Raw genomic sequence first — 13974 nt, 5'->3', positions numbered from 1 at the left:
AAAGTAATCTTGTAAAAAATCCAGTTGTTGAAGAAAGTTTTCAAGATCAGAATGTGTCATCAACAGGAAATATTGCAGATCATCATAGTGGAAAATCAGGGACAAATAATAGTGAAAGGGAAGAACAAAAGCAAATTATACAAGATCTAATGATGCTGGTAAGAAATATGAAAAGCAATCAAACTAGTCTTATCAATGATGTTAAAACTTTATGCACCCACCTGGAAAAACGTAATAGGGAGTTGGAGGTCACACAAAATCAGCATGCTAAGGAAATTGAGGCCACGAAAATTAAATATGAAACAGAAATTAGAAGCATGCAAAGCAAGATGTCAGTCTTAGAGGAAAATATGGTGACCATGAAAGCTGATCATGATAGGGAAATTGACTCTATGACGTTCAATCATAACAATCAGTTGGATGACATGCAAGTGAATCATAAAGAAGAAATAAATTTCATGCAGCATTGCTTGATGGACATAAAGGAAAAGAATGATAAAGTAATAAAACACATGCAAGAACACCATGCCATACAAATCAGTGCTATAAGGAATGAATGCTCTAGTCAGATGGATGCCATTAGAATACAAGTTCAACAAAGGTCAGATGATAAGAGAAACCAGGAACCTTCTCATTTGCCGCAACAAGTTCCATCTTATTATGAGGAGGACATTAGGTGGTTAATTGAAGATGATCCAGATAAGCTTAAAAACGATAAAAATCAGATTCAAGACACAAAAAGACTTAGCATGCATATCTTACACACTTCATCTGATAGTTTTGAAACAGAAAGTACCAGATCATCAGTAATTCAACCTGCCAGAAAGAAAAAGCGCAAGAGAAAGAAAATAAGAAGAAGATTTGACGCATCAGACGGCCGTGAGCAGCTTGATTTTCGGAGAGGCAAAAGTCCTACCATATGCAAAATTGGACATGGCACATCTGACAAGCAGCCGACAGATTTGCCTGAAAGCAGGCAAATGCTCAGTATGCACTATATTGAACACATCTGATGCCATGGGGCATCTTTTGTATCGTATTTCTAACCCTACTCCTTGCTTTTTGCCGCATTTTTATTTCTGTTTTAGGATTAGATTTGTTTTTCTAGATTAGTTAATAAATGAAGAGCTTTTATCTTTCTTGTGCTTAATGTATATGATGATTTTTGGATGGACGCTACTTATTTTTGTGTTGTATGGATGCAGATTCTGGATTCTCACATTCCTGCAAGCAGCAACGTGTCCCCAAGTAGAGCCAGATGTTGACCTCTACCGGTCAACTACCCATGCAGTACACCCCCTTTTTCTTTGCAATAAAGCGGCAGCACCTGATCAGCATGTCCGTGCCATCCAGCAGTCATCAGCAGCTTGATCAATCTAATTGTAAACCTAGTCTGCATGTATTAATTGTAAATAATCTTAGCAGATATGAGTCGTGTATGTGAATTGCCTAGGTGGACCTAACTTTCTAGTGGTAATCTACGTCCCGGAAGGTTTTTCGTCTCACCGATCCATGGATCGGCAGAGTTTTCCTTCAAACCTGACCCCAAAGCCGGGATGCATTTTGTCATTAGAACTTTAGGAGAATCCTAGTGTGTTAATCTGCTAGATTATAGTGGTGTCGTAGAACTGGGTGATTTGTGAGGGTCTGTATTAAGTGGGTTCGTCCCCTTAAGATGTAAATTTGTAAATGTCATGATGTAATGTGTCTTGAGGGTCGAAAAATGTTTTAAATCCCCTCATGAGTCCTAAGTCCTAGGTCCTAGGTGATGTTTCCGAAGGCTTAGTTCGATGATCCATTTTAAAATGAATTAAGAAATTAAAAAATGAATAAAAATAATAAAATAATAAAATAAATAAAAATTAAATGAAATAAAGCAAAAACCCTAACTAATAAAATAATAATATTTTAAGTGAATAAATCGACGGATGAGATCAAGAGATGTCTTGATCCTCATCAACGGTCGAGATCATTTCTACATGGATCATTCGAACTAGCCGTTGGGATCATTTCCTTTATATAGGGTCTTAGGGGGTCATTTCAGATAATGGGATCTGTGAGTCTAAGACTGAAGAAGCTCTCTTGTAAATCTGTTTCTGGTTAATAAAAGAAGACTTTGGGGTCCATATCTTGCTGGTGTTACTCTCTTGAAATGCTGTGAGATTGTTTAATTTTCTGCATATGTTATTTTCAACCATTAATAATAGCTTTTTGTAGAGTATTGTGAGCACAGGTATCTTGTTCACTTGCCAGGGTTTGGGCGCTGTTAGGGTTTCTGAAGTAATGGCAGGTATCTCCATTACTTTCTGAGATCTAGCAGCATTTTTGCCCTCTTTACTGATGGTTGTTCTGAGCTGTGCAGAAAACCCTTTCTGAAGGAAATTTGTGGGCGTTCGGGGAAGTTTTCGGCTGAACCAGCCAACTCCCGCAAGCATTTTTTGCTGAGCCCAGTTGGATTTGATCCTGGGTTTATCATTCAGTTTATTTTTAAGTTGCATGAGAGATTTTCTGAAGTTCTTCACAGTGAAAACCTAAAATTTCTGTTCTTTAAAATATTTTCGTGCTCATTGCTGAATCTGGCTGTTAAAGGGCCATATCTGTACATTAATTAGCTGTTCTAGGGTTTCAAATTTTTGTTCAATTTTCATTAGGGTTTTGTCTTTTCTGCAATTGCAGGACTACCGTCAAGGTTGACACGCCGACACACTGTGCACAAGCAGCAGATTTCAACGTGAGGCATTCTTTGGTTGCTGGTTTATATATGCGTAAGATTGCGTCCTTCCGCCTGCAAATAGAGAGTCGATCCCTTCTCCCTCAGCGAGCGCATCTCCTCAGGCATCCTCATTTTAATTTGCAGTCACATAAATCAAGCCGACATTCTCTTAAGCAATCCCATCCGCCAATAGTCGAAGCTGTCAAATGTGTTAAGGGGAAAACGTATCTATTCCTGCGGCTACATCTTCCACCTGTCAGACAAAAAGAAATATATATATATATCGCTGAAGAAAACGATGAATTTCGAGTGGTCTATATCCTTGAAGAACGCAGTGAATGAACAGTTCAATGTGACGGCGATTCACCTAAAGCATCTCACTGTTCAGCGCAGTGGTTTCCAGGAAACCCAATTCAACATTTAAATGACCATCTGCGTGGCTGGGTTAAGATTGCTAGCTGTTTCATGACATTGATCTGGCAGCATCAAAAAAATTTTGGTTTATATGAACTCAGCCGACTCGTACTCCTCACCGCCATTTGCTTTCAAATACCGGCACGAGATTTTGTCAGGCGATAGCATTCCTATAGCCAAAGTTTCATCGTCCAGCGCTCTCGGTCCAGGTAAAAATCCGCACAGGAATGCTATTCTCGCTCCAAAGTGCTCAGAAACCACGAAATTGCGAATTTGATGCCAAGGTGTCCGAATCGTAAGGAGGCTTGCGTTCGATCTGGTACATTTCCTAAGCCCCATCCTCCGTCTGCGTTTCAAGCAATTTTCACGCGGAGTTCTCATGAGTTTTGGCGTCGGCTCAGGTAATTTTTACATGTCTGCGTTAAATCGATTCATTGTGGCCGCCGACTGTGCATCTATCATCGATTCGGCCTTTTAGAATGATATACGAGCTTCTTTTTTTTCGATATAGCTAGAGATTACGCGTTGGTACAGCGTCATTAGGGTTAATCCATATACGTTTCTTTTTTTTGGTTTTTTTTGTTGTTTTAGTTTTAGCTTAACGATATATATATGATTAGTATAGTTTAGGATTTATTTATTAAATTTTAGTTTTAGGTTCATTTAGTCTTTAGATTAAAATCTAAAAATTCATAAAAGCTTTTCGTAGTTTGTTTAAGTTAGAAATTTAGCTTTTATTTTTTAGGAATTAAACTTTATTTTGGCTTAGTTTAATAAATTTAGATTTTAATTTATTTTTATTTTTTTTAGATTTTATTATTAAAAAAAAAAAATTATAAAATTTCTTTCAGTTTAGTTTTATTTTTATATAATTAGATTTAAAAAAAATATATATATATATATAAAAATTTTGTGGAAAATTATTTTTGCCAGTTTCAGTGGTTTTCATGTTATATCTTTCATGCTGAGATCTAAATTTTCAAGTCGAGATACGAAATTGATATCTAGTTAATGATTTACGATTCTCGTGGTGTTTTAAGGCATTTATCTCTTCAAAATTTTCAGTTGTTGGATATCGTTTTGGTCATGTGATTTAGCTGATACCTTTCGATGACAAATGATTGCTGTTCACGATTTACGTTTCTATATCATCTAACAAGTAATCATCTTAACCATAATCTCTTAAGGCACTGGTCTGCTAAATTAATTAAATCTTTTTAGTGCTTATCTTAATCGTATCTCGTGTCTCCCAACCAACTGGTCGACAGTTGGCCTCATCATCTCACAGGGACTACCCCCCTTAGCCGCGGGAGACAGGCTTAAACGGAGGGATCGGGGATCAGAGTGACAGCCCCCGGTCTGAGCGTTGTCGTGTCAATCTGCGCGACAACAGGGTGTAATCTTCATATTGTTACAAATACAGGTCAACATCACCATCGCTTGATCCACCTTAACTGAAAGGTCTGTCTGATCCTTTTTAAATTCATTCTTGTTCTGCTCGAGTTGACTCTCTATTCTCTTTGTTGTTTCCTGGAGCGCTTCGATTTTTCGCCCTATCCAGTCACCTTAGTCTCAAGGTCTAACAATCTTCTATTAAAATCGACCATCGACATTGATGAAGCCATTGATCTGGTATGTGGCGGAGTATACTTAACTAGTTTAACTTTTTTTCTTAATTTAACCCCAATTTTTTTTTGTTATTTTTTTTTTAAATTATATATATATATAAAGAATTCGGATAGGGAACAGCGGGATGAAGACGAACACAGTTCAATCCAGTGAATGGGGTTAGGGCATCGAGCCCGATAAGCGACACTGGTTCAGAACTCGAAGCAGCCCGGAAGGTGCCTCCATTTCTGCTAACGGTTTTATCACGGCACCAACTTAAGGTTTTCCTATAACTGTTTGCGGTTTGTGCCAGTAAGTTTTCGGTCCACCCTAGATGGTTTTGCGTTACACCTCCGACAGACCTGCAGGGAACTGTCAGCTCGATTTTTAGATAGATATGGAGGACAAAACCGTTTTTCCCGTGATTCCGACGGAAAACCTACCGATATGTTCACAGGCCGGGACCACTATGGAGGACATTTTAGATTTCGACCATGAACTTACTGTAGAGGTCGATGCCCTTCCAACTCTCTCTCGTCAGCTCATTCCCTCCATTTCGGTTCATGTAGATGCAGCTATTATCCGAGACTAAACAGGCCCTCCGCTCCTTACTGAATCTCTGTCGGAGACCGAACACTGGAGAATCTCGGAAGCACAAACCCTAGGGCAAGATCTGGGTTCAATTCCTGTGGGGGTCAGGGTGGATAAACCCTTGGAGGTTTTCCCTACAGTTCAAGTTAGTCGACAACAGGTTCAATCTTCTCCGCCAGTCACCAAAAACCCTCCCCCGGGAAATTTCACAGGTATGGGAACATTTCAGGGCATTTCGACAACCTCAAGGCTAAAGGACCTTTGACGGGGAAGGACCCAGCCACACTCGAGGCTGTACCGGTGGAAAATTTGGCAGTTGGCACGAGCAGCAAGCAAAAAGGGACATCCAAAAGGAAGAATCGCCTCCCACTGTGCAGTAACGAAATCTTCCTCAAGCTTGCCGATGACACTACTTTCTGTGAAGCCATGGATTTGGTTGAAAAGGTACTGGTGGGTTGTGTGAGGGGAAGACATTACAGTGTGGAAAGGCTCCAAAAATGGGCAATGGAGGTATGGGGACATCATCTATCGGAACCTCCAAGGGTATAGACGTTTGTTCGAGGGTGGTTCGCATTGAGATTCAAATGTCTCGCCCACACTAATTGGGTCCTCTCCACAATATGGCACATAGATCAAGCTCCTGTCCTCCTCCGAAGGTGGACGCCAATGTTTGACCCTGAACTGGAGAGAGCGGGGGCAAGACCAATTTGGGTTCGGTTGTTGGGCCTTCCCTGTCACTTCTGGACAGAGCAGATTTTCAGGCAGATAGGGGATGCCATGGGCACGTTCCTTACCTTTGATGACTCATTTAACACCACGGGGAGGATGGCATTTGCCAGGATATTAGTACACATGGACCTCACAGATGGGTTGCCGGAGTATATTAACATACAGTGGAGGAACATTGCAAGGAGGCAATTGCTAGATTATGAGGGAGTACCTTTCAAATGTCGACGTTGCCACAAGGTAGGGCACTTATTCAAAGACTGCCCTCTGAACAAGTGGAATAGTAGGAAGTATGCGAGTCATTCTCCTCTAGATGCACTTGAGCAGGAGGTGCAGTCACACGAAGACTCTAACAGAGAGGATCAGCCACATGCATCTAAGGATTTTCACAGGATTGCTATTCCACGATCTGGAGGTACTGCCACATTTTCGAGCCCTGGTTTGGGATCTTCGGAACCTACCCAGAGCACTCTGAGGAAGCGTGGACGACCGCCCCATCGACCCCCACCTCTTGTACCTGGTTCGGCCGCTGCTGCTTCAGGGGACTCCAATACTTCGGGGAGTGGAACACAGAGGCTGATCGTCTTTCCAAAGAAGGCGCAATCCGGGAGCAGGGCATCTGGCTGATTAGTGAACAGATTGATGGCGAACTCTACGAGTATTATCACAGGTCTTTTATGGACATTTTGAATTAATGTTTGGACTCTCATATCATATTATTGTACATATTTCTTTTGTTGTTTATGATCTGATTTGCGGCCATATTATGTTTGGCGCAGTACATATTTTTGGTATTATCTCTCTGCATGGAACATGATAATATTCATAATGTTGGTTTTTTGTTATATTTTTGGACTCTTTTACAGACTCTGTCTGGACTACTACCTCCCTGCGTGGACTCGGGTAGTTGGTTTTGTTGCTTCTTCGGAAGCTGTGTCTATCGATAGAAATATCGGAATATGCTTATGCATCTACAAAATGTAATTTCTTGCACTAATGAAATTACGAATATTCCATGGGAAAAAAAAAATATATATATATATATATATTAAACTACTTATTTATTTATTTTTATTTTATATATATATATATATTATTTACTATATAATAAATATATGACCCTTGTATAACTCCCCCAACGAAATTATAATGGACTTGAACCAACAGAAGTATGAATGATTACAAACCAACCCAACGAACCGTCGCATATGTGGTTGACTTTGTCTCGACCGGCGTAAAAGACAGCTGCATTGGGGATTGCGGCAGAGGAACAAACACTGGTTGGTTGGCAATCACAGGGGCCGATGGGTTCGGTGGTGGACCACGTCAGCGAAGGATGGAGAAGCGAAGGTCACAGAAAAACGTTGAATGTGGCTGAGTGTGTTAACAAGTAAGACGGTGGGCAGCACGGATTGTATGGGCAGCGTGGTGGAAGCAGAATATGAGGGCATGGATTGTGAATACGATGAGATGGAAGGGTGGCATGGCAGAGAGTAAGGAAACAGCGGCAGCGGAAGGAAACTGATGTCAGCGGATCAATAGAGCCCGAGAGCAAACTCTCTCCGATACCAAATGGTGCAGAAATACTCAGCATTAGACAGCAATTATCAGCAAATTATCTATATTTTATTAATAATGATTGAATGATTTATAGTGAGAGAGGCCCTGGCTTAAATACAGCCCTAGGTGCCTCTTGGTGAATGGGCATGATCTTTGATCATGCCCTTTTGACTAATTAACTAATAGTTGTGGATTATTTTTTACATAACATAAAATTATAATTCTTCATTGATTAAGCCTTAAATTGCATTTTTTAGTGCATAAATGGATTCAGCGCACGGAAAAACCCTTATTGCATCTGGACCGTGCAATCTCGATTCTACACAACTTATATATGTAATTTCGGCAATTCTTCTAAATTTTTGTCTGGACTTTAAGCAAAATGGGTCAGAATATCGTGTTTGGAAAAGGTTAAAATAGTAGCATGTTTAGACTACTCTATTGTTCATCAGGCACTTCTAAAAAGTAAATTATGCATTGTTCTGAACTGATTAAAAATTCTAAATGTTAAACAGGTTGTCTTAAAAACTTGGGTTCAAAGATTATTGTGACTGATATACTCACCTTCAAAAGAGCTTCCGCTTTACCCATCTCCCGGCCAACAAATTTGTTATAGCCAGCAGAAGCAGCACTCTGCAATGAATAACTGTTAGGAATCTGATTTGTTCCTTCTTCAAGTAGACCAATGCCAAAAGGGAGAAGACATAGATATCAGATACATGTACCTGTCCTCCTATTGAAGGGACTTCTAAAAGAATTGTCTTCACCGCATGGGTGTCAAGTAACATCTGCCAACAAATCCAGTTGCACAAGTACAATCAGTCAGCTTGTAGTATAGAGCGCAGCAGAAAGATAACAAATTCCTCCATGCACTTATTGCAGGTTGTCTCCCCTAGCATGGATTTTGGCCTTAAGTGTCAATTGTAATATTATTTTTTATGTTCTACAACCAATGAAATTAACAATAATTGACAATTTAATTTTATTCGACGGCAACTTTTTGTTTTTCTTGTTGGATTAAACATGTGAGTTTAAAGCTTCAGTTATGTTAAGCTCATTCCATGCAATATCAAAAATATTTAAACACAGCAGTTCAATCATCTCAATCAAAAGCATAGATCACATAAAGACATAACAACGAAACACTAACATTAGGAATATGTAGAAGTGCAATGCATAGAATGTACTGGTACAAGGCTTGGGGAGAAGATAAGATCTCAGGCTTAAGGAGAAGATAAAGTTTTACCTTCAAAAGGAAATTTGAAATCTTCTTCCAACCAATGATGATAAAAAATGGATCACTAACCATGTTTTATCTTTTGAACTGTTAAATGGAGAAAGAAGAGTTGGGTTATTGTTAATTTTTCCTTGAATCTCACACCCGGCAATTCATTTACCTAGCAGATTACAGATCTCCTGAATGAAAGCACAGCTAGATTCTTAACTTAATTAACAGAAGAAAAATTTCACATAACCAATCTCAATTATAATGACACAAACAGATTCTGCTCAATCAACTGTTCTTCATTAATATTTAGAACTTACTTGGGCTCCCGTTTTGGGACAATGGCCCAACTAAAAAAGGTTACAGATACAAAATGTCTCGGAACTGATCCAGCAGATCAGGCCCTAGATCGATCCTTGATTCTTTTGGCTGATCTGGACCTCCAAGCTGCCCTCCTGCACTTCCTCAGACCCAGCACACTAGAGTATCACACTCCGAGCTAAGATGCCTCCCTCAATGTCTTGTGCTGCTACATGGTGTGTTTTCTCCTCCTTAGCCTTGCTTTTATAGCATTACGTTGAGCTAAATCCCTAACCCTAAGCTCCAAAGTGATTGGTGGCTAAGATTAGATCCTGCCTCACTTGAGATCAAGGGCCAAGATTAAAACATAAGCGTTAAAATAAATATTTTACTCTTCCTAAGTTTTCTTTGGCTCAATTAGCCAACATAATAATTATGTGCTTTCCTAAGTCAAAACACAGGCTTTGTTACAAAAGCAACATGCTCACACTTGGGGAAATGTCCTAAGGTGATATGTGGGCAACTTCTTACATGCCTAGACACTTAGGCCTGTGCAGAAGTGCCTGCCCGATCTACAAACATCAACAGTTATGAACATTCTGGGGCTATTAATGAGTAGACCTTGAATTCCCTCTAAGGTGGTCAAAACCAGAAATTGCCCACTTTGGGACATGAAACGACATTTTTTGGGTAAAATTTTGGCAAAGCAGTATGGCGGCTTTTACCCTTCTTGGGCTCAAAAAGAGCTTTCTAACAAAAAAAGGAGCAACCCAATTGAAGTTCATATGCATAACTTGTGCCCCTGGTAAGCTTATTAGTTCTATCCGCCTTGGCACCTCATGGAAGCCATGCTACCAAGTAACGTGTGGCTTTTTCCCCCTAGAAGGTTCAATAAGAGAATCGCAAACCCTAGGCCTAACCCAAAATCCTTCCATAGCTTCAGTGGTGTAATTGGAGAGAGACCGGAGAGCAGAGAAAGAAAGGTCCTCCGTAGGACACTATAGCAGACGATAGTGACCAGTAGCTCCACAGTGAGTTTGGATTTCTTTGTATTGTGCATTGTAACTATTTTAGAGTAAAAAAGCGTTATGGTGATTTGTTTTTCTAGTGTTTTTCCCATGCAGGTTCCTCCAAGATAAAATAATCTAACATCGATTATTTTTGTAGTGTGCTAATTGTAGTTTATAGATGGTGTGATTATCTTTCTGTTAAAGCATTAAAGTAAAATCATTATGCAGTAGGGACTGACTGTATCGAAAAGAACAGTTTAAGATCTGTTTTGACAAACTATCCTTTGGAATATCCATGGTAGTTTACTATTATATGGTATCAGATCAAGGTACTTCAGGTATAGGTTGCAGTATATGCTTACCAGATTTAGAAAGTCCAAGTCTGCTGGAGAACTACATCCCGTAGATCCAGAGACTGACAAAAGGGGAAGAAGCATCTCCAAGTCTTGGCTTTACTCATGAAAGATAAGCATGGAAATATATCAGGTGATGACTCTGATGAAAGATTTGGGAACTTGTAATTACAAGTCCCCAACATTTCCAAGAGTGTGATGATATTGATGGAAGCTCTTTAAAAGCAAGTTCAGAGTCCCCTAGTAGCAATTCAACTCACATGGGAAACCTGAAGAAAAGGAAGAAAATGAAGAACCAATGCTAGAAAAATGGAACTCCAAGAACTTTCCTTCTAACTATGTGCTGAAAGTGGAAGTTGTATCCTAGGGAGGATTATTTATGTAATATTAGGTACCTACAGGGGTACCTAAGCAGCATAACTAATGTATTGTGGCAATAGTCATCAATAAGGACCACTAAGTTGTTGGTGTGTGAACTAATTAATTAATGTAATGGGTCATATTTATTGAATAAGACCTACTAGGTAGTTGGTGGATGCTGGATAATAAATCTAATAATGAGGGGCAGTTGGCATAGGCCCCTAGGAATACTCATGAGAGAGTATATACTATATATAGTATATGCCAATGTTTAAAAACAAAAACACATAACCAAGGAGGCTAGAAATGGCCTCTACAACAAAAGTAAACTATGAAACATCACTAGTCACCACTGACCAGTACTACTGGCTACTGCTAGAGGAGCCAACATCATCTAGCTCAAACTATGAATCAAAATCAGACAAGGAAATCCATGGCTCCTCCTCATCATCATCTCCAACTACAACTATAGAAGTGATAGCACTAGCAGGCTGTGCAGCGGTTGCACGCTGAGATAGATGAGATATGTGCTTCCGTCGTGGTTGAGCGGAGGAAGCGCCTGCAACTGGAGGACTTGGGGCTGGGCTTGAGGCTGGTACAAGTGGATCTGCATTCAACAAAACATTTTGTTCAACTGATGCCACCGTCTGTAAATCCAAATCAAGATCCTCATCAAAATCAAACTCTATTGGATGACTCTCAAAACCAATCTGACGTTGGACCAATAGGATCTGAATCAGGTCTTTTGTTCAGCAATTGGTTGCGTCTAAGCTGGAGGTTGTATTGGACATAGACTAAATCATTTAACCGATTTTTATCCAAACGGTTTCTCTTCTTCATGTGAATCCTCTCAAAAATAGACCAATTGCGCTCACACCCAGTAGCACTACAAGTTTGACACAAAATACGAATTGCAAACTTCTGCAATTGAGGACAATGACTACCAAAAGCCTCCCACCATTGTGCTGCAAAAAACATAGTAGTGTAATGAGTTAGCTCAACAAATTACAAATTATATCCAACTTTCAAATTATAAACAATTTAAAAAAATAAGTACTAAGAATTTGAAAATTGAACTTTTTGTTTACCTGGCTCATCTGCTTCCCTTGCAATCTTTTCTAGGTTCTTCCCAAAGGTACATGTGGCTTTGCTGAAGGTTGTGATCTGTCGGTGTATCTCCAGCTCATCACACTCCAATGTGATCATGCGATCAATGCACTCAATCAATCCTTCTCTAACCTCCCCGCTCAAAGCTCCTGTTGCCTGAGCTTTATAATGATACTGTGGGTTTAAAAAATACCCAGCGGCATGTATAGGGCGATGGAGTTGATTGTTCCATCTTTCATCAATGATTGCCCAAATGGGGCCATACTTAGCCACTTTATCCTTGTATGCCCTCTTTATTTGCTCCTTTGCTTGATCCATAGCATCATAAATGAAGCCCATAGCCAATCTTTCCCCATCCCCAAACCGCAACACCTTAACCAGTGGCTTAGCAACCTTCACAATCTTTGCTGCCTTTCTCCAAAATATTTCTTCATTTTCTTTCTTTTTCAATTCTTTGCCTTTCTGTTTGAGAGACCACTCCACTGGCTTTGATTCCATTCATCACTGGAAAATATCTTTTGCAAGTTTCTATGTTGTGAAAGCATAGATTTCCATGTCAAAAAATGAGTAGCAAATCTAGTGATGGCAGGCCTGATAATATCCATGCCCCCTGTGTGTCTCCTCATAAGGCTCAAAATCCATGAATCATTGTAGATAAGTTTTGTTATGCTTTTGGCATGATCTACAGTGTTTTTGACCCAATCTAATTTGCCAATATCCTCAAGCATGAGGTCTATGCAATGTGCAACACATGGGGTCCAAAAGATGGTTTTGTGTTTTTCCTCTAACAGTTTACGAGCAAGAACATAGTTAGAGGCATTATCTGTGATACCCAGTGTTTTACAACCAGGCCGGGTTGAAACGGAAACGGCCTGGTCATACCGGGTCATAAAAAAAAAATTCGACCAGGCCAAGTAACCGGCCAGTTTGGCCGAGTCAGCTATGACTCGGCCTGGTCATCTAATGACCAGGCCGAGTCATAGCTGACTCGGTCAACCAGGCCGAGTCCGCATTGACCAGGCCGGGTCAATAAAAACCACGTGGGCAGCGTTAAACATGTTTTTTTTTTCACTTTTTTGCTGTTTTTTGGTAAAGTTAATAGGGTTTGTGGATTCCAAAAGGGTAATGGTAAATTGTTAAATGCTTTTGGGGTCCATTTCCCCCTCCCAAACTCTATTTAAGACAGCCAAATGCTCTCATTTCACTCACAGCAGTCTTATGCATTTGAGTGAGAGTCTTCTTTGAGAGTTAGTGAGCAGTTCTTGACCTTGTTTTGGAGCAGCAGTGAGGAGTCTTGGAGGAGCATTGTAGCTGGAGTGAGGAGCTTCTTGGGCAGCCATTTGGAGCAGCATTGAGGAGCTGATTCTTGAAGCAAGCTTGAGGAGGCAGTTTGTGCCTGGAGGTATTTTTTTCCACCCTTACAAATCTGTTTTTGCTTAGTAAAATTTAGGTGCATATCAAGAAAGCTTAGAGAGTGTTTTTTGTCAAATAAATGAACATTGAATCAATTTTTTTTTTTTTTTTCATTTTCAAATTGTTTTCCTAGTCAAAAAATGGCACCTAGAGCAAAAGATCCTGCTTGGGCATATGTTGAAATGGTTGATAGTCAAATGCAATGCAAATTTTGCCATAAGAAAATTAAGGCAGGTCCTGGGGGGATTAATAGGCTGAAACTACACTTGGCAGGGATTAAAGGCCAAATTACCCCATGTCCCTCTGATGAAATTGAGGAGATTAGAAAGAATTTGTTGGCCAGCTTTGAAAAATTTAAAGAAGATAAGGCTAGGCAACAAGAGATACAGGCTGAGATTGGGAGGAAGAGGGAGATACAAAGAATGATGGCTACCAACCCCCAATATGATTTTGAGGGTTCTTCCTCTATCCCTCAAACTGAGGCATCCAACCCTTTCCGTTATGTTCCTCCCTCTTTTGGTTCAGTTCAAGATAAGGGAAAGGGTAGAATGAAGGGTAATGTGACTATCAAAAGTTATTTCACTCCCTCCTCTC

General features: G+C 39.9%; 1 protein-coding gene across 1 annotated transcript in view; it reads right to left on the bottom strand.

Moving 5' to 3' along the window:
• HIT1 (Membrane trafficking VPS53 family protein) overlaps positions 1-13974 on the bottom strand; it is a 361304-nt gene that overhangs the window by 78662 nt on the left and 268668 nt on the right. The window contains exons 22-23 of the mRNA XM_089448976.1: positions 8338-8400; positions 8177-8245 (exon numbers count right to left, since the gene is read on the bottom strand). Of these exons, the coding sequence (XP_089305102.1) occupies positions 8177-8245; positions 8338-8400 (132 nt within the window). The remainder of the gene's footprint in view (positions 1-8176; positions 8246-8337; positions 8401-13974) is intronic.

Source organism: Pinus tabuliformis, chromosome X, assembly GCF_031772625.1.
Source record: "Pinus tabuliformis cultivar Carrire ecotype Pingquan chromosome X, CPIR1, whole genome shotgun sequence".
NCBI classification, from domain to species: Eukaryota; Viridiplantae; Streptophyta; class Pinopsida; order Pinales; family Pinaceae; genus Pinus; species Pinus tabuliformis.
Note: the sequence above shows the minus strand (reverse complement) of the source record. Positions and strands in the feature narration are given on the sequence as shown.